The sequence below is a fragment of the Kwoniella pini genome, chromosome 2, assembly GCF_000512605.2.
Source record: "Kwoniella pini CBS 10737 chromosome 2, complete sequence".
Lineage (NCBI taxonomy): Eukaryota > Fungi > Basidiomycota > Tremellomycetes > Tremellales > Cryptococcaceae > Kwoniella > Kwoniella pini.
In genome coordinates this window covers 898,170-917,116 of record NC_091717.1, presented here as the reverse complement: position 1 = coordinate 917,116, position 18,947 = coordinate 898,170, and the positions used below count along the sequence as shown (strand labels likewise).

The 18,947-nt window shown below is 36.7% G+C and overlaps 9 protein-coding genes across 9 annotated transcripts; 6 read left to right on the top strand and 3 right to left on the bottom strand.

Annotated features, from left to right (window-relative positions):
• Window positions 1–130: 130 nt before the first annotated feature.
• Window positions 131–2,194, top strand: I206_101663 (uncharacterized protein; the record flags this gene model as incomplete). Its single annotated transcript, XM_019158073.1, has 1 exon — window positions 131–2,194. One exon carries the CDS (start codon window positions 131–133, stop codon window positions 2,192–2,194), a length of 2,064 nt encoding a protein of 687 aa, XP_019008686.1.
• A 706-nt stretch (window positions 2,195–2,900) lies between these two features.
• Window positions 2,901–6,166, top strand: I206_101662 (uncharacterized protein; the record flags this gene model as incomplete). Its single annotated transcript, XM_019158074.1, has 12 exons — window positions 2,901–2,943; window positions 3,033–3,079; window positions 3,206–3,694; window positions 3,763–4,223; window positions 4,285–4,784; window positions 4,864–4,907; window positions 4,983–5,136; window positions 5,200–5,351; window positions 5,446–5,616; window positions 5,672–5,722; window positions 5,791–6,003; window positions 6,062–6,166. The coding sequence occupies 12 exons, from the start codon at window positions 2,901–2,903 to the stop codon at window positions 6,164–6,166; spliced, it is 2,430 nt and encodes an 809-aa protein (XP_019008687.1).
• Window positions 6,167–6,389: 223 nt separating this feature from the next.
• Window positions 6,390–7,059, bottom strand: I206_101661 (uncharacterized protein; the record flags this gene model as incomplete). The annotated part of the gene is made up of 3 exons (XM_019158075.1): window positions 6,390–6,814; window positions 6,910–6,940; window positions 7,015–7,059. 3 exons carry the CDS (start codon window positions 7,057–7,059, stop codon window positions 6,390–6,392), a joined length of 501 nt encoding a protein of 166 aa, XP_019008688.1.
• An 811-nt stretch (window positions 7,060–7,870) lies between these two features.
• On the top strand, window positions 7,871–9,817 carry I206_101660 (uncharacterized protein; the record flags this gene model as incomplete). The annotated part of the gene is made up of 1 exon (XM_019158076.1): window positions 7,871–9,817. The coding sequence occupies one exon, from the start codon at window positions 7,871–7,873 to the stop codon at window positions 9,815–9,817; it is 1,947 nt and encodes a 648-aa protein (XP_019008689.1).
• Window positions 9,818–9,939: 122 nt separating this feature from the next.
• Window positions 9,940–11,656, bottom strand: I206_101659 (uncharacterized protein; the record flags this gene model as incomplete). The annotated part of the gene is made up of 6 exons (XM_019158077.2): window positions 9,940–10,181; window positions 10,264–10,650; window positions 10,724–11,072; window positions 11,143–11,263; window positions 11,326–11,427; window positions 11,487–11,656. 6 exons carry the CDS (start codon window positions 11,654–11,656, stop codon window positions 9,940–9,942), a joined length of 1,371 nt encoding a protein of 456 aa, XP_019008690.2.
• A 761-nt stretch (window positions 11,657–12,417) lies between these two features.
• I206_101658 (uncharacterized protein) lies at window positions 12,418–14,097 on the top strand (the record flags this gene model as incomplete). Its single annotated transcript, XM_019158078.2, has 8 exons — window positions 12,418–12,531; window positions 12,602–12,646; window positions 12,715–12,964; window positions 13,037–13,080; window positions 13,147–13,372; window positions 13,468–13,562; window positions 13,645–13,866; window positions 13,933–14,097. 8 exons carry the CDS (start codon window positions 12,418–12,420, stop codon window positions 14,095–14,097), a joined length of 1,161 nt encoding a protein of 386 aa, XP_019008691.2.
• A 153-nt stretch (window positions 14,098–14,250) lies between these two features.
• Window positions 14,251–14,724, top strand: I206_101657 (uncharacterized protein; the record flags this gene model as incomplete). The annotated part of the gene is made up of 3 exons (XM_070202433.1): window positions 14,251–14,269; window positions 14,352–14,412; window positions 14,472–14,724. 3 exons carry the CDS (start codon window positions 14,251–14,253, stop codon window positions 14,722–14,724), a joined length of 333 nt encoding a protein of 110 aa, XP_070058534.1.
• Window positions 14,725–15,177: 453 nt separating this feature from the next.
• On the bottom strand, window positions 15,178–16,626 carry I206_101656 (uncharacterized protein; the record flags this gene model as incomplete). The annotated part of the gene is made up of 2 exons (XM_019158079.1): window positions 15,178–16,147; window positions 16,223–16,626. The coding sequence occupies 2 exons, from the start codon at window positions 16,624–16,626 to the stop codon at window positions 15,178–15,180; spliced, it is 1,374 nt and encodes a 457-aa protein (XP_019008692.1).
• Window positions 16,627–17,836: 1,210 nt separating this feature from the next.
• I206_101655 (uncharacterized protein) lies at window positions 17,837–18,755 on the top strand (the record flags this gene model as incomplete). The annotated part of the gene is made up of 5 exons (XM_019158080.1): window positions 17,837–17,921; window positions 17,983–18,012; window positions 18,073–18,132; window positions 18,204–18,571; window positions 18,639–18,755. 5 exons carry the CDS (start codon window positions 17,837–17,839, stop codon window positions 18,753–18,755), a joined length of 660 nt encoding a protein of 219 aa, XP_019008693.1.
• Window positions 18,756–18,947: the final 192 nt, after the last annotated feature.

The following is an 18,947-nucleotide window of genomic DNA, read 5'->3' as shown; positions in this document are numbered from 1 at the left end:
ATAGCACAAACCCTATCATCCTCAGCCCAGATCAGATTCATATCGAAACCAAGTCAACGAGAAAACGTTACATATTATTCCTTATATATACCCTTACACCGACACCAACACCATATCAACTAACGCCACAATGCAAGCTCTTCGAACTCTGCCAATTCTCAACAGACCTTCTCGACCCTCATCCCCCGCACCACCTACCGTCCAACCTACAACAGCGGCTGGTACACCTGCTGCCACCAACATTGATGGAAAACCTCGATCCCGCTCTTTGAGCAGACAAGTAGCCGAAAAGGTATCCTCCCTCCACGCCACCAATGGCGCTATTCCAGCTGCGGTCGTCGCCCCTTCTCAGCCAATTGGAGCCCCCAAGAAGGGTCTCTCCCCACCCGGAAGTAGACCCATCACGCCTCGTAGTACCGCTTCGCCCCTTCCCGGTGTAGCAGCTCCCAATGGCGCGACAACCGAAACAGCTGGTATACAAGCCAAGCATATGGATGTCATTGGGCTTAGACTTAACGAAGTTGTCAACAGAGCTTGTGCGGGTGTAGACTTCAAGGCCAAGAAAGGTTTCAAGAAGGGCACCGGCTGGTCACTCGGAGAAGCAGTCGTCAAGGAACTACCCTTCCCTCCTTCCGACGCCTACCTCATTCGAGCGGTTCTTCGCACTTCCGTCAAGGCTCTTTCCATCTATACCACCAGACTTGAAACCTTGCTTCTACCAGCTCTCACTGACCCAGCATTCTCGAGCGCGCTCAACATAAACGCCCAAGCTCCAGCTGCCCATCCGCTCAATCCCACCCAATACTTCGTCCTGTCCGTCGCTCATGCAGCGTGGGAGACTTGCGAAGTCCTCGAGCAGACTCTCGAGACCGGTACATGGCCTCGCTTCGTGCAAGAAACCCTTCGTCCTGTCATGGACAAATTAGACTTGGTAGTCAGTAAGGTCATCCAACCTCTTATGCTTGGCCTCAAACGAGATCTCGTGGCGAGTCTGTCGAAAAACGAAGGCACTTCACCCGCCGGGAGCAAGGTTATTGGACTCGCTTCTATCCCTGCGCCTACCACCGCACCTACCCCTGCAGTCACCAGGGAGCTCTCAAACGCTCCTGTCTCACGCCTTACCAAAGAGCTTTCATCAGGCGGTACCTCTAGACAGTTGGCCATCCCACCATGTCTTCAACATTTCGCTAATCGCGTTGATGGCGCTAGAAGGATCTTCGAGCTCGTTGCTGCGCCCTGTGCGGATGACGGAGAAGGCTGGATTACCGGTATCATGGTCGCCGTGATCTGGAAAGGCATGTGCATCGTCTCAGAGAAAGACCTTGGTGGATCGCCTAACAGACCACCAAGTCCAGGGAGTGTAGCCAAAGCATTAGCAGGATTAGGTAAAGAGAAAGAGGCCACTCCTACTGTAATTGCTGCGCCATCTCTTGGAGGCGTGACAGCCAAACTCACTTCCTCGTTGTCAATTATCCCCTCGCGATCACAATCCCGCCCTTCATCTCCCCCTAGAGGTGCGCAGAAACTCCATCCGGCAACCCATGCCCTGATGTCCCTCGAAGGTCTGGTCAAAAGACTCGTTGGAGGAATGGTCCAGCCTCCCGCAGCTCCTGGTACTTCGGTATCGCAAGATCCCAATGCGGCGGAACACATCGCTCGCGAAGCACTACACGAAGCCCTTGAAGCCTTGGCTTCCTTCCGCATCATCTCGAATGCGATGTACAAGGGAGGTAGTTGTTCATCCAGAATTTTGGCTAGTGCTAGAAGGTTGAGAGACGATATTGATGATCCGGTAGAAGATTCTTTGGATGACGCGATGGAGGATCTGCCAGCAGTATCTCTTCTCACTATCCTCCTTCGACAAGCGAATACCGCTCTCACTGGTTTACAATCTGTGAATGATGAGAAGACCGGAACATTTAAAATCAGAACCCCGGCCGAAATATGGGGATGGACTTTAGTCGAATACGAAAGACAAGTTCTCTCTGGTTTCAGTGCAGCCGAGGAATGGGGAAGGAGATATGCTACAGCAATCAAACCTGATCTCGAAAGGGTATTGAGTCAACTCGCTACTCACTCAACAGGTTTTAGTGAGAAACCAACTAGAGAGGTTATCGAGGCTGTTGAATGGGTCAAAGCGTTAGGTGTCGCTTGTGAAGCTAGAGTTGGTATCAAAATGGGAGGCTGTGCTTGACTAATTTGTGGAAAATATCCGAGATCTTTTTTCTCGAAATTCAGTGTGGATAGGCTCAATCTTGGTCGGCTGAAAGTTTGTTACTTTGATCAATCTTACTTAGTAATAGGAAAAAGTATATATTTTTCTCTTTTTTAATATAAAGTTCTGCATAGTTCTCTTTTGTCCGCTATTCAAATCGTAATATACTATAAAACATACACACATAGATGGTTTTTTCTCAATGCATTGTCGTTTTTCCCAGATGCTAGACTTACATTGTATTCATCCGAGATGATTATAGACAATTCGGAAACTCGTAATTTGACATCATTGTAAGCATAGATAGATGAACAAAGGCTAAATGAAAAGGTCAGGGTGAATAAGGTATACTAAATGACTCGGAGTAAAATGAGACCGGAGGTTTTTTATCTTTTACACTCTTATTTCGAGAAAAGTCACATGACTTGGAAACGTATCATCAACAAATCCAGATCCATTATCTATCAATAGATTATTCCTAAATTATAATCATAATATAACTGTAAATATCAACCCAATTTACCTGTATGAGCACTGTAATGTCCTGTTCATAAGAGTCAATTTGGAACTCAAGTTTGTTTTATACGGAATTTGGTGGGATTTTCAACGAGATTGGTCAATAATTAATTTACGTTAGATAAGAGTTAATCAGAAAGGGCTAAAATAGTTAATACCAAGAGTAAAGATGTCTTTACACCTTGATTATGCTGAGATATCTCGTCAAGCAAGTGAGTCACGGACAAAATCTGCATTATATTTTAACGATAGGATAATTTGCCTGGAAAATTGCTGATACTGTTTTCTTACTTTTTTCTAGGGAAGATTGTCGATGCGAATAGAGCTAGAAGTATAATTGATCAAGTGGTAAGTTTTTTTTTACATAACATCTCTCAATCAATTATCCTTTGCCATGACCTTCAATTTTCTTAGAGAATATCACAACTCCTTCCACTGTTTGACATTTTTTGACATAATTTGAGTTTGATGTAGATATCTGATCCTGAAAGTAAACAAAAAGTAAAATATACACGTTCAACAACAGGATGTTTATCTTGTAGATCACATAAAGTAAAATGTGATGAAACTGTACCTGCATGTTTAAGATGTGTAGCATCACAAAGAAAATGTGAATATCCACAACCTGGTGAAAGTAGTAATTCAAATAATAATGGTAAAAAAAGAAAAAGTACAAGTGTTAGTAATTCTAGAACAGGTGGAAGAAGAAGCACAAGTGTAAGAGAAGAAGAAGGAGAATCCAAAATTGAATTCAATAATAGTAATAATGAAGGAAGTAAAAGATTCAAAGAAGATTACAAAAAACAATCTAATCAACAACGACAACAACAAGACAATAACAATAATAAGAATACGAATATATCACCAAAAAGTATGTTAGTTGATGATGGTAGTAAAGTTGATCCTTCCCCTACTGATAATAGTAGATTGGGTGGACCTAGTCCAATGGATATATTGAATCTTGTAAGTGGGATATAAATTTCTGTCTTTACTTCGACCTGCTTCACTTACAATCGAACATCTTGTCACAGACTACCACGCCGGATTTCTCTTTCTTAAATGACTTCATTCCTTTTCCACATATAACACCGCCATCTCAACCTATTCCTCAACAACAAGGATCATCCTCTCAAAACATCTTCAACACATCTCCAACCACCATATTCACCAACGATCTCACACGACCTCAACAAACAGGATATGGCGCTATCGCATCGACAAATAATGTGATCACGTCAAACGCTAGAAATTCAGTCTCAGATTCAGTATCTAATCAATATCAAAATCAAGCTCAAGCTCAAGCTCTGCAAAATACGCTTCCTCATTTTGACAATTTCGGTAAATCGTTATTACTGAATCGAAGACTTATCAAAGTGAACAATAATGGTAATAATGATGGAAATATGGTACAAGACGAAGAGGGTCGAAGGAGTTTTACCCCTCAAATGCAGGTAATACATCCTAGATTACAAATGGTAGACACTTTCCTACAGTAAGTTTATTCATCTTCCCGATAATTGTCATAGACATCAGCTCATCTTCTCTATTGACAGGGCATTCGTTCATGACGAAGTCCTATTTGAATTTGGTCCTTCACATCGACATAGAAATCTATCAAACAACACTCTTACAGCAGGTGTCATTGATGTATTGACCAATGCATTCCCTTCACCAATCGCTAGAACCCTATTTCATCATTATTGTAATACTGCTTCGAAAATCCTAATTACAATGGGTAATATAGGACCAAACCCATTATTAACGCTATGTACTCCTGTGAAGTTATTAGATACGAACAGTGCTGCATCAGCTGCTATAAGGATGTCAATGTTATCTACTGCAATTGCTCATTTCATACATGAAACCAATTCTTTATTGAAACAATCAAATTCTTCAAATTTGGGATTAAGTTATAATTTAGGATTAGAAGGTATGGGAGTAGGACAATGGGAAAGAATGAAATTGAAAATGAAAGAAATGAGTAATAAATTTAAGAAAGCTTCGTTAAGTAATATCACTTTAGCTGCTTCGAGCGAGAAAAGTCCGGATCAGGGTAAGTGATTAAGCTCCTCATAGGTATATGTCAGAATAGGATAAAAGCTGAATTCGATTATATTACCTAATGGGAATAGTCGATAGTATACTGGCTGCTTGTACTTTGCTTTGCATTAGAGATGTAAGTACTCAGCCTCAGCCACTTGACTCTATATTATATATATTATAACTCATATTGATCGAATTGTATATGTAGGTTATCAGTGCAGATCCAACTTGGCGAGATAATTTGGAATTCGCATTAAATCTGATAACGAAAAAGGGTGGACCTCAAGTAATGCTCCAAGGGTCTGAGTATACTTTTACTAGACGATATTTGTTAGAAAACTTAGCCACGCATGATGTTTTCGGTAAGTCAATTTTCCCAAATAGTACGCTAAGTCAACTGACAAGCATGTCCATGCGCAAAATAGCATCCTTCATAACTGGTAAAGAACCTTCGATGTTGGGTAATTACGATTCATGGTGGTTTGACAGTGTGGAAACCTCTCAAACTAGATGGGAATGGGAATCTGTTGAAAGATCTTTCGGTATCTCAAGGGCTATGGTGGACTTAGTAGCCAGAGTGAGTAGACTTTTCCCTTCTAGGCTAATCCAGCCTTTCCCATCAGCTTTTGCTCTTAGATCAATCCGCTTGCTCATCATCTTTCTACATATAGATCGCTGTCTTAGATTCACAGAAACGCAGATTGGGCTTGAGTTTAAAAGGTGGTTCAGACGAGATGTGGGACGTTGGTCAGCATTTCGAAAGAGAAAGTCATTGTCTATTACTTGAATTAGATATTTGGGGAAATAGTTTAAATGCACTTCCGCAACATGTCAGAGTTACCGTGAGTCATTGATCGATGGAAATGGTAGAAGCTGATTACGATATAATTTGTTCAGTGCGGGGACTATATTTACAAATACATGGCTGTAGTTTTCATCCTTGCTGATGTGAGTCAAATTATCCTATACCTATTTTTGTCCCAGAAATCACAAGATTGACGATATTCGGTATTTAGATACTTGAACAACCGACATCCACACCTCGAATAATAAAATCAATTGATCATATCTTAGAATTGATATCAGAAGCATCAGCAATGAGAATGTCAGTTATGTTGATTTGGCCATTATTGATAGCTGGAGTATTTTCTTTACCTGCTAAAAGGCAAAAAGTGGTTGAATTATTCGCTGCTTTAAGTGATGATTATTGCGAAGATTTAGAAGTTGCTGTGAGTTTGCTTTTGCCAATTTGCAGTTTGCAATTCACTGATATTCTTATGTATACAGAAAGAATTACTGGATGAACAATGGAGAATGGTTGATTCGGGTCAAGGTAAACAACCTTGGGATGCTATCATGAAGAAATTAGGCAAATATGTTTTGTTGATTTAATTTAGATTATTTATACTTGACATGTATTTGTATATTTTGAAACTCTCTTTGAGTTCATGTATGTATTCGTCATTGATACAAAATTGGTAACAATGGGTGATGTGACAGTGACAGATAAATAATCATGGACCAGTCGAGATGTTGATAATATACATATTTATATACAAATTTTTACTATCACTTTTCTTCCCCAAATTCAATTTATAATTTTCACAATTAAAATTTATCCACAACATACATTAGGTTCTTCTTCTTCATTTGAAATTGATTCTAATCCAAGTATTAACCAATCGCAAAAGAATTTTCCAATACCATGTCCAATTAAAATTGAAAAAATCAAAAAACCATTAAAACTCATAACTAATAACATTAATAAATATGAAATTCCAAAAATTAAAACATGTAATAAAGTTCTAATTAATTGTTGTAAAGGTGTTGCTCTTCTTTTTTTATCAATACCAATAAAATAATTTTGATTTTGTTTTTTACTTTTAAATGAAATATTTGATAATTGTTTTAAAATTAATTTATCATAATCTTTTGAAATTTTTTTAAATAATTCTAATAAAATTGAAATAAATGATACACCTATACAAGATGCTGCAAATGATCCTTTTGTACTATTTTGCCAACCTGATGAAATAAAACCTAAAAAAAAATTTAAAAAAAAAACAAAGAGGATTTAATTTAAATCTAAATATTAAATGTAATATTTAAAATAAGAGGAAATATTTATAACATACAAGTATTTATAACATCCCAATTCCATAACATCTATTTGATAAAATATATTTATTAACTTGCAATTTCATTTAATTAAAAATCCTGGAATAAAAAAAAAAACTTACATCTGACATTTGACATGTTGTATTACTACTTGACATATGATCCATCTTTGACAAGTTCGTTTTTTTCCCTTGATTTTATTATCACTCTTGAATTGGATATGCGTTTCAATGTTTGATGATACAGTTTTTAGGTAGTTTGAACGATGACGGATGATTGAAAAGATATTCAAATGGGCGTTTTTTCTTTTGCTATGTTATGTACCGTAGTCCAGCTAAAGGTGAGGATAAGTATGAAATATGGGATGTCAGTTCAATCTCAAGTAATCAAGATACTTCTAATTCTTTGAATGTATTCGTCATGCCAAATTTTTCAACAAAAGCCTTTTAACCGATTTAATCATTTACTTGGCAAAGGGATCTCTTAATAGGATTGACCAATAAGATAAGATGGACTGATATGGCTCATGTAATCTAGGGTTAACGTCGATCATCTCGTACCTTGAGCCATTTACTCTTTTTACTTGATCCGGTAAATCTATGGAATGTTTCGGAATAAGATTTTATTCAAAAGTTATGCCTCGTTATAGGAGGCCTTTAATCTATTGGTTTATCAATACGAGAAATCAAGTAAGCTTAAGATGATGCAATTAACCCTTTTTTGCCAAGCGATCAAGTTTGGGTTCACATTTTAGAAGAATGAAGTGTTGAGATGAAGGTAAAATATTTGCACTTTTGCTTTTTCAAATTTGATTTATACTGTTTTGCATTTCGATATTTATTTCTTCAATTAACTATTGAAGAGCCTGTAGTCTCCCTTCCATTTGGCTTGAAGCCTTTTCACTCGTCATCATAGTTGTGAGTATTGGATAGTAGTACAGTAGATGACACTCGCTTATACACCTACCAGGGTTTTACAATGATTGAACCTCGACATATACAAGATTACTCATCCGCGTCTACATTGGAACCTCATTGGGGATATGCTGATCGAGTGGTGCCATGTACGAATGATGCCGGATCATGCGAATACCTCGATGTGGTCTATCATTCTCACGATTTGGGCATGTTATACTCTGGAATACTATGGTCAATCATAATTGGTGGTTTATTAGTTTGGGGTATAATTCATCGAAGTTTTTCATCAAATAGATTAACTAGAACAATAAATTCAGCAATACGTAAAAGATTATTACCCGAATTTAAAATTGGAAGATATTTCTTTGGAAGAACAACAAGATTACAAATTTTAGTTTTACTTTGTTTAACAATTTATTTAATAATATTTTCTTTTATTGGAATTAAATATAAAACTTGGATAACACCAGTTAAAAATAATCCAGGAGTATATAATACTAGATCAAGTATTGGTCCTTTATCAGATAGATTAGGTATATTAGCATATGCTTTAACACCATTATCAATTTTATTAGGATCAAGAGAATCAATACTTTCACAAATTACTGGTATACCTTATCAACATTTTAATTTTTTACATAGATGGTTAGGTCATATAATTTTTATTCAATCAATTTTACATACAATATTTTGGTGTATTGTTGAAATTAAATTATATCAACCTCAACCTTCAGTTGCAAAAGCATGGATAATTCAACCTTATATAATTTGGGGAATAATTGCAATAACTTTATTATTATTATTATGGATTTTATCAACTTCATACGCAAGAAATAAATTTGGTTATGAATTTTTTAGAAAAGCTCATTATATTTTAGCAATGATTTATATTGGTGCATGTTGGGCACATTGGAAACAATTAAAATGTTTCATGTTACCTTCTTTATTATTTTGGTTTTTAGATAGAATAATTAGATTAATTAAAACTTTTTTAATTCATTATAAAATTTTATCAAATGGTAAAGGTTTATTTGAAATTATTAAAGCAAATATTAAACATTTTGATTCAGATATAATTAGATTAAATTTTAAAAATCCAATTGAAATTGAATTTGAAATTGGTCAACATTTTTATATTTGTTTCATAAAAGGTGGAATTTGGCAATCACATCCATTTACTCCTTTAACTTTACCTAATTCTTCTAATCAAGGATATTTAATTAGATCAAAAAAAGGTGAAACTAAAAGAATTATAAATGAATTTGAAGAAAATACATCAATTATTTTAACTGGACCTCATGGTGTTAATATTATGAAAAATTTATCAGATCAAGATAATATACTTTGTATAGCTGGAGGTACCGGAATAACATTCGTTTTACCTGTTTTACTTTATTTATCGAAATATGGTTTAACAAATGGTAGATTGATTGAATTAATTTGGGTTATAAGACATGAAAGGGATACAGAGTGGATTTCAAATGAATTAGAAGAATTAAGAAAAGATGAAAATGTTAAAATTACAATCAAAATAACTAGGGAAATACCTATATCCAATTCTCAATCTAGTGGTACTTCTACACCAGGGGCTTCAAGTAATTTATCGAAAGATTTGAATACGTTGAGATTACAGGATAACTCTGAAGATGCGATCTTACCTTCAACACTGGGTAAAGAAGAATATGGTGAATGTCCATGTAAACCACCTATTTACACTTCTTCACCTTCATCTTCATCGAATAACGCCAAAGAGGGCAAAGAAATTGTAGATGTTGAAAAAGATATCGAACAAGGACTTGAACCTCATCATCGACCAAACCTTCGTCAAGCAGTCAAAGACTTTGTGAGCAGGACTGTCAATGGTCCAACAGTAGTATATGCTAGTGGACCTGGAGGGATAATCAGTGACGTACGAGATGAAGTTGCGGAATGTAATGATGCGTCGAAAGTATGGAATGGTGAAGAAAGGGGTGAAGTTAAGTTGATATATGACGATAGATTGGAATAGAGTTGGATCTTCGAGTCATGCATCATTGTATATATAGGCCAATGCTTCTCGAAGGAAAATAACGTGATGATCATTAATTTTACATTGTTTCTATATATACCGTCTATATGGTCTATTTTTAACTATATTGCAAACGAGATAAGGCTAAGACAGAATACGAAGATACCCAATATCCAGTCTGGAGAATGGCGGGACCCCTTGGATCCAGGATTTCTAGGAGCAGTATAATTGAAAGTAGAATCGACACATCCATTATCCAAAATTGGAAAAGCCAATGTACTTGAATTGCTAACGTCACTTGGAATATATCCTTGAGCTAATCCTCTTCTGTAAGACCAAGTATCAATATCGTAATCGGTTTTCCCTATATCCATAAAATATTGATTTTGAATTAGTAAATTATTTACCCAATTGGTAACATGGAGTTGATTGAAACATCTACATACATGTCCAATAATACCATCCTATAGAAGGTTGATCATTTGAATTAGGTTGATAAGCTGCTAATTGACTTTCAAAAAATAATCTAAACCAAGTTCTTTTTTCTTGTGAATTATCATTTTTATTTTGTAAACTTGAAGAAGTTGAATTTGGTGAATGTCCAGTTTCTAAACTCCATTCACCAACTATAGTAGGTAATATTCCTTGATTTGTTAATTTAAGTATTTTTGAAATATTACAAACTTTTTCTAAAATTATATCATGAGGTAAATTATTTAAAGGTTCAAATGCGTAATATTGATGTGTATCTATTGTATAATTTCCAGTTGATGCTTCTGTTGTATTTGGAAGTGGATTATAATTTGCCCAATATTGTGGACCCCAAAAAGCATCTTTATATTCGTATAATCAGCTTTGAAAGTAATCTCGCAATAATAAAACCCAAACATAAGAAGGTTTACTTACCATGCATTGTAATATTTATATTCCCATTAACACCTCTTATTACTTCTGATGCTTCAGAATAAAAATCTTTCAAATTTGCCATAGTAAATGTATCGCTTAATCTAGGTTCATTAAGTAATTCTATACCTATAACTGTATCACCATATATATCTTGAGTAAATTCTTCAGTAAAGTTTTTAAGTACGTTAAGTGTTCTATCGATATTAGATGTATTTGAATAAAATGATGTATTTCCTATTAAACCTGAATTATCTTGACCATTTTGTGAACCTGGCGCACCGTGAAGATCAATAAGAACTGATAAACCTAATTCGGAAGCCCAATTAACAGCTTGAATAAGATATGGGTACTAAAGTATGATATGAGTATTGAGCAACGAACATGTTAAATGGAATAGAAAGGTTCGATGTGACACTGACTTGTCCAGAAACATATGGTTCAGTTTCAAGAACATCTACAGCCCAATATCCTATAGGTATTCTAACAGAATTCAGTCCAGCAGCTTTTATATCTTCGAAATCGTCTCTAGTAAAGAATGACCTAAATCCAAAGCCATTAGCTTTGATTGTTCTGAATTAATATCGTTTGAGCTGTCTACTTACTTCCAATGACTCTCTAGAGAAGATAAACATTTCTTTTTACCCAACTCTTCACATAAATGCCATTCATCCGCTGCATCATCAGTATAAAGCGAAGGAGTTATCCTAAAAATTCCAGATTGATTCTTCAGCATGGGATCCAAAGTAAGATGGAATAGACTTACCATTCTTCAGTCAACAACCATCCACCCAAGTTGACACCTCGTATCACTCCATAAGGATTACTATCCCTTTTCACTAAATTGCCACCAGACAAAAAGGGAGCAGAACCCAACCTAGCTGAAACAGAATTGAACAAGCTAAATAGGACTAAGAGTCCAAACTGTATCCACATTCAACCAGACCTGTGTGTTGATGAGATTTCGTACTACTTGCAAAATGCATTATAAGATTAGTTGTGGAAAATTCAACATCTTTATTCTTGAATTGATGATGAATGTCATTTTGTCAATTTCGTGAAATTACTGCGAGAATTCTTGGCTCCGGCCTATGTTGATAACGTAAGGAACATTAGGCTTTTTCCAGCGCTTGTGATCCAAAGGACCAAGTGACTACCCATCTGGTAGATTATGAGCTCTATCATTTTATCACTCGAGCATACATCTCATGATATGACATATCAAAATACGCATTCATATCAAATTGAGCTTACTATGAAGCCAGCCATAGCAGATACGATATAGCAGAATTCAGTTTTAGATAAAGATGAAAGAAGCGGTAATGGCTTCAAAATCAGGAACAAGGATTGTAACTTATATGCCGATAGACTTTTTGTATTCAAAAGTGATCGATGACGATTGACCATAATGACCATCGGTAACAGAATTCTAGATATACCTCGGCTCGGCCTTGAACCAAATAAGAAAAAGTTAAATTAGTAGGATGGCCGAACATGCTTACATCTATTCAAATAACATATATAGCAGACAAAGTTGATAACTCTGCTCCAGTTGCACAGGATTATATACTTGATACATGACTATCACAAAGGGGCTTCGTTCCCAGTATATAAATTGTAATAAGCAACTTACAACATCACATACTCACTTCAATAAGCATAGGAAACTATCAATTCAACCAAACCTGACCAGAACAATGACGAGTACCGTAACTGTCGCACCAAGTTCTGTAGAGAGAGTAAGAGGTGATCATTGGGTCAATGAAAATGGAACATCTTTCAAAAATCCTTGGAAATCATTTGGGAATTATGTGAGTTCTATAATAATCTGGTAAATTGATTCTGCTGCTAAGCATTATCATGGTCTGGTTGGTGATATAGGGAGGTTTAGCTATTGCTAAAATAGTTCCGACAATGATGTGGAAAGTAAGTATTCAGTTTATTTTACAAGTGATTTTTATCAGCTAATATTTGAGTTCATCCTTGACCATTAGAAACTTACATATAATGATCCAGCAGCTAAAGATGCTAAAAATCGAATACCATATATTAAACCTACTTTTGGATCTCAAATACCTTCAAATGAATTAAAAGTAACTTGGTTAGGACATGCTTGTGCTCTTATTGAATTACCTTCTCGAGAAGATGGTGAAGCTGGATTAAAAGGAAGAGGAGTTAGAATTTTATTTGATCCTGTCTTGTCAGATACTCAAGCATATGGATTCGGTCCAAAAAGATTGAGTAGTAAGTCGTCGATCTTTCGAGATAATCATTATGATTGAGTTGAGCTTATGATTATGTGGCCTTGACAAATAGCTAATCCTTGCAAAATTGAAGACTTACCTGAAGTCGACGCTATCGTGAGTTGTAGTACATATGACATACTGTGATTCTGTGAGCTAATAGAATTACGGTGTTGACATTAGGCGATATCTCACAACCATTACGATCATCTTGATCTTCCTTCACTCAAAGGCATATTCGAAGATCAAAAGGCTAAATACGGTAAACTTCCTAAATTGTTCTTGCCTCTCAACAATTATCATGTAGTCACTGGATTATCACTTGGACGAGAGAATGTGATTGAGATGGATTGGTTTGAAGATAGGGAAGTTTCCGTTCAAGGAGTGGGTGATATCAAGATTACATGTAGTGAGTTAAAAATATACCTATCCCCTTTACCTCAAGATCGCCACTTTCTGTACAGGCGGGACATGCATAACTGATTGATTTTGCGATACTTATAGCTCCCAGTCAACATACAGCTTCAAGAGTAGGATGGGATAAAGATAATTCATTATGGTCTTCATGGGCAATTAAAGACAATCATTCAAAGGCTTCTGTGAGTTCACTATTTATCTGTTTGCAAATTTGTGCCGTGATAATGTTGGGATAAGTTATTAATACCTAATGTATGTTTATAGGTATGGTTCGGTGGTGATACAGGATATTGCACGATGAAAATTGATTCTCATAAATTAGAAGATGTTCCAGCCGAAGGAGTCTGTCCAGCCTTTAAGGAAATTGGGGAACGATTAGGACCTTTTACAGTTGGATTAATACCTATTGGAGCATATGAACCTAGAACTATGTTTTCACCTGCTCATGCTGCACCAATAGATTCAGTTAGAATTTTTAAAGATACAGTGAGTAATACGAAAGCTTGAATAATGAAAATCATATTAGCTGAAATTAAACTGGATGATTGTTAGAAATGTCAAAATGCTATTGGAATACATTGGGGAACTTTCCAAATGACTTTTGAACCTTTTACTGAACCTCCAGAAAGGTTGAAAGTTGCTGCGAAAACAATTGGATTGAAAGAAGATGATTTCATTGTCGTAGCTTTGGGTGAAAGTCGGGGTTATACGGTATAATCAAGCATTCTCGAATATCATGCCATTGTTTTAAGGGAGACCTTAATCTATCGAAGCTTTGTACTATAGGTAACGATGTGGATATACTGTATCTTAGTGTCCTTCATTGATCAGAGATAAATTGGAACACCACTGACACTTGACGATACTAATATGCGACCTAGATACCTGAGTCATCAATGATAATTCAATATAGATTTGTCTATGCTCTATTCATGTATTAACAAAATCTGGACTCTTTTTTTTGTCTTTAGAATCAAATGCACCGGCAGAAGGAGATACATTTACAGCTTTTCAAGCTAATGCTATAGGAGGGTAATTTCATTCAATCACCCTCATTCTATTGCCATACTGACTTGACGTGAATTAATCAGCAATAGTACATCATCTAATCCAACAGGGTTAGCATCAATCACATCTACGTCTCCCTCAACTTCCACTTCGTCATCTTCACCCAGTAGCACTTCCTCATTTTCGAGTAAAGATGATACCGATTTAAGCGACACTTCAGCTGATTCAACTACTTCCTCTTTTGCTTCTTCCTCTACTACATTCGTTACTACGGGAAACAGTGGTACGACGAATGGAACCGCTTCTGGAGCATCTGATTCTGCTGCTTACAAGTAAGTATTTGTTTCTCCTACATTTGGGAAGGATTTTACGCAATGATCAATAACGCTTGTACACCCACTTAGCAAGATTAGCTTCGGTATACCATTTATTACTTTATTTCTATCCGTTGAACTGGTATATACGCTTTTATAGGCCTTGGATTGCATTGTAAATCCGACAAGTCATGATAATGCAGGAATCAGGCATGTTAGTTGGATATACTGTAGTCGTAGGATTGGATTCAATCATGCATTGTCTGCAGAATCACTTATTATCTTTTCTCAAGTGCATTTATATATCTGAATAATCCGAATTAATTCATGATTACATTGTACGAAGGATAAGAATAATTGTCCAATAATCAATCGCTCCGAAGCATAAATCATATAAATAAATGAAATCAAATACCAAATACCGAAAAACAACCCAGAAATCACACATAAAATCATTAAAATCCATCTTGTTCAATTACACATTGGCTACTCTTAATCCACCTCTTGAATCATTTGGATTAACACTACCTGCACTTCCAGGTCTAAGTGGTCTTACACCTGAATGTTGTTGATCATATCCACCATAAGCATCTTCTTCTTCTTGATATTCATATGCTTGTTTAGGATCAAAGTAATATCCATTTGTTGTGTTATCTTGCGATTGTGGTAGTGATTGAGTATAATCAGGTTGTTGTTGATTATGATATTGATCATTAGAATATTGTTCTTGTTGTTGATGATGTTGATCATAAACATTTTGAGCAGAAGTAGCACCGAAACCTGCCATTCCAGGTACAGTAGCAGTTGACATTCTATCACCTGAATTTAAATTTGTCATGTTTATAGCATATGGATCATATCCACCTGAAGGATCTTCATAATCATGATAACCTCCTACATCAGTTTGAGGTTGACCATGAATATCTATACCTGGTGTAGTTGATGCGTAATAACCTCCATATTGAGTCATAGAAGGTTGTTCTTCATCATCATCAAATGCTGATCTTGAAGAATGATGAGCTGCTACAGCTGCTGCAGCCGCTGCTGCTGCTACATCTCTATCTAACCTTTGTCTTCTTCTTCTACGAAGCATGAAAATCGCAAATGCGATTATTCCAGCTGTCACTAATAATCCAACTGCAACAAAAGTTCCAGCTACCGCACCAGAATTACTAAAGAATCCAGAATTACCACTACTGCTTCCAGAAGAGGATAATGACCCTGTAGGTTTTGCTACTACTTTAGTGATTGTGTAAACTTTTCCAGATCCATCGGTAGAAGTTGCAATTGTGGTGGTCAGATCTTTAGCGGTCGTATGTCCTTCCGAGTCGGTGATTGGTATTTCTGAGGATGACGAAGATTGGGATACAAGAGAAGGTTGAACGACTGAGGTAGTGGTCGAAGGTGCAACAGTCGAGCTTTGTTCGACCTGCGAGTCGGATGCTCTGCAGAATTGCAAGTTTGTGATTAGTCCTTTCTTCATCAACGACAGATTGATATGCAAACATCCTAAAACTTACGAAGCAGACGGAGAAGCACTCTGACTTTGTGACTGAGTTACACTTGGACTTGCACTAGCACTTTGTTCCTCCGATGTACTAGGACTTGCACTTGCACTCGGCGTTGCACTCGCACTTGGCGAAGCTGACTGACTTTGAGCTGCTGAACTTTGTACAGCGGACGGTGAAGGCGATGCGGAAGATTCTGCCTGGGACGACTGAGCGGATGGTTCGGCTGAAGGAGAAAGTGATGGTGATTGAGTAGGTGATGCAGAGGCTGAAGGTTCGGCAGAAGGTTGGGCTGATGGAGTGGTATCTACGACTGAAGCTGCTGCACTTGATTCTGTTATTGGTAGGGATGTTTGTACGGTAGTAGGAGATTGCGAAGTAACGTCCGTGATGGGATCGGTCAATTGTGATGACATGGTTGACAAATCGAAAGCGAGGTAAAAGAAAGAGATGATAAGTGCAAAACGAAAATTAATCAGTAAGGATTCTCATAATGACTTTGAGGGACAATTGCGTGGTAAAGATTGATTACAATGAAAGGCAGATTGCTATAGGAGGCATGATGAAAGGTAGATCGGAGTGATTTTAAGTGAAGACGTTAAAGGATCTCTTCCATTCCAGGCTATGCTTTTTGGCATTGTCCTGTTCTCAATTTCTTTGCTGCGTCACAAAAGTTTTGGATGACAAGCTTTCGCGTGTGACTTCCGAAGTAATACCAAGACCTTGACTTTAAAAACGAAACAAAACCCTTCATTCCGCAGAAAAAAGTAAAATTCACTCACCAGCCATGATGATCGCTTAAATTCTTCGTATATATATTCTATTCTCGATCGAATGTGTACTAGAGTTTTTGATCACTAATTAATTTCTGGTGATTTAGAGAATGACTTTGATAGGTAAAGTGAGTGTGTGCTTGTTGTGAAGAAGCGATGTTAAATTATTGCCAAAGGTATATTGACGCGTTGTTTAAGACTTGCTGTTAGTGGCTTGTTCAATGATCAAATTGAGACTGTCGAGAGATAAAGAAGGTGTGATAGATGTCGTATAGTTTCTTAATCTGATATCATGACAAAGTAAGAGTTAGTGAATTAGTTAAATTGCCCATGTACTGCGTGATGACTTTTGTATCCCACTACTCCGGCCTCAACAATAAACAGCCAAGCTTTTGTTTTTGTTTTTTTCTTTTCTATTTATGTGTTATGTTATATGTTTCAGGGTGAATTAGACTATATATTTTATTACTCTGATTTCACGCGTAACAAGGAACCAAAATCCCACTTTCACTGATTTACCCTAAACAGGCAATAATTGTTCTCCATCATCCCATCACACCACCCAAGGCACGCGGGGGAAATGGGTCAAAGCGTTACCTTGTTATCGGAATTACTCGTTTCACTTCGGTGTGTGGCAAATTTATCCCAGTAGCGGTGAGTTCCGTTCATGTTTACCGTTGAAGCCGGACCATGACGTCGGCGGTGTGTTTTGTTCGCGAGCAGCCAAGATAAAATGACAAAAAATACAATTGTTACTATAACAGAGTAATTATACAGTTCCTTAAACATTTTGTTCTCCTCAGTCAAGTCATCTGTATATACCTTCATACTTTACACGGATACTGCCTGCAATATGTCATCAACAAATATGCCTACCTCTGTTCAACAAGCGGAAAAAGCAGGTGAAGATGCGATACAAGATTTGGTATTGGATAATGGTCAGTTGTATAACGTTCAAACTGCTAATTACAACTGAATATTGATGTATGATTTGAATAGCCGATTCGACTAACTCTAATGTTCGATATGGTATGTCATATCTTCTTCCGTCTCTGGGTTGCCATTCGAAGCTGATCACTCAATTCTTAGCCGCTTATTTAAGAAGAGCAAGAGACATTGTTCGTGCAGGTTCAAGATATACAGCTTATAGTAAATCTAAAATCAAATTTTAACCTTTTTGAGGTTGTCATTGCTGACTGTTGCTTTTTCTGCGCATATAGCTTCGGATGTAGGAGAAGCATTTAGACCAGTTGTACCACCTTGGATAGTTACAGCTGCATATGGAGTTTCTTGGGCATATTTAATAGGAGATGTTTCATTTACAACTTATAAATCATCACAATTCGGTCCAACTCCTTTGGAAGCTGCGAATATGTCTGAACCAACTAGATTAACAATGGTTGCTGTAAAAAGATCTGTTTTTCAAGGTATAGCTTCAATGGCTTTACCTGCTTTTACAATTCATACTGCAGTAAAACAAGCTAGTAAACAATTTTCAAAATCAACTAATTTAACTTTAAGAAGATGGGGTCCTACTTCTGTTGGAATTGGTATTGTTCCTTTCTTACCTTATTTATTTGATCATCCTGTTAGAATTATTCCTTCTCATTTGATTCCCGAAAACCTAATTATTGATATATGATTTGTTTTTCCAGGTTGAGAAAGCTACCGACTTTGCATTTGATAAAATTGAAGAAACTTTTTTCAATGCTAACCCTTTACCAAATACCCCAACTTCAACACCGACTAAACCTGGAAAACCTGAATTATAGGATGAGGATAAGCGGAAATCATTAGATGGGATGAATATCAAACGTTGCGGCTTCGTGATTAATATGGAATAGCATTACTCGAGCATCGAGATCTGAGGCGGATAGAGCCGTACAATAACGTAGACAGACTATATAAACAGGAGAATATGCCAAGTACATGCATCTTGAGGATTTCTATTGACTCCAGGTTTG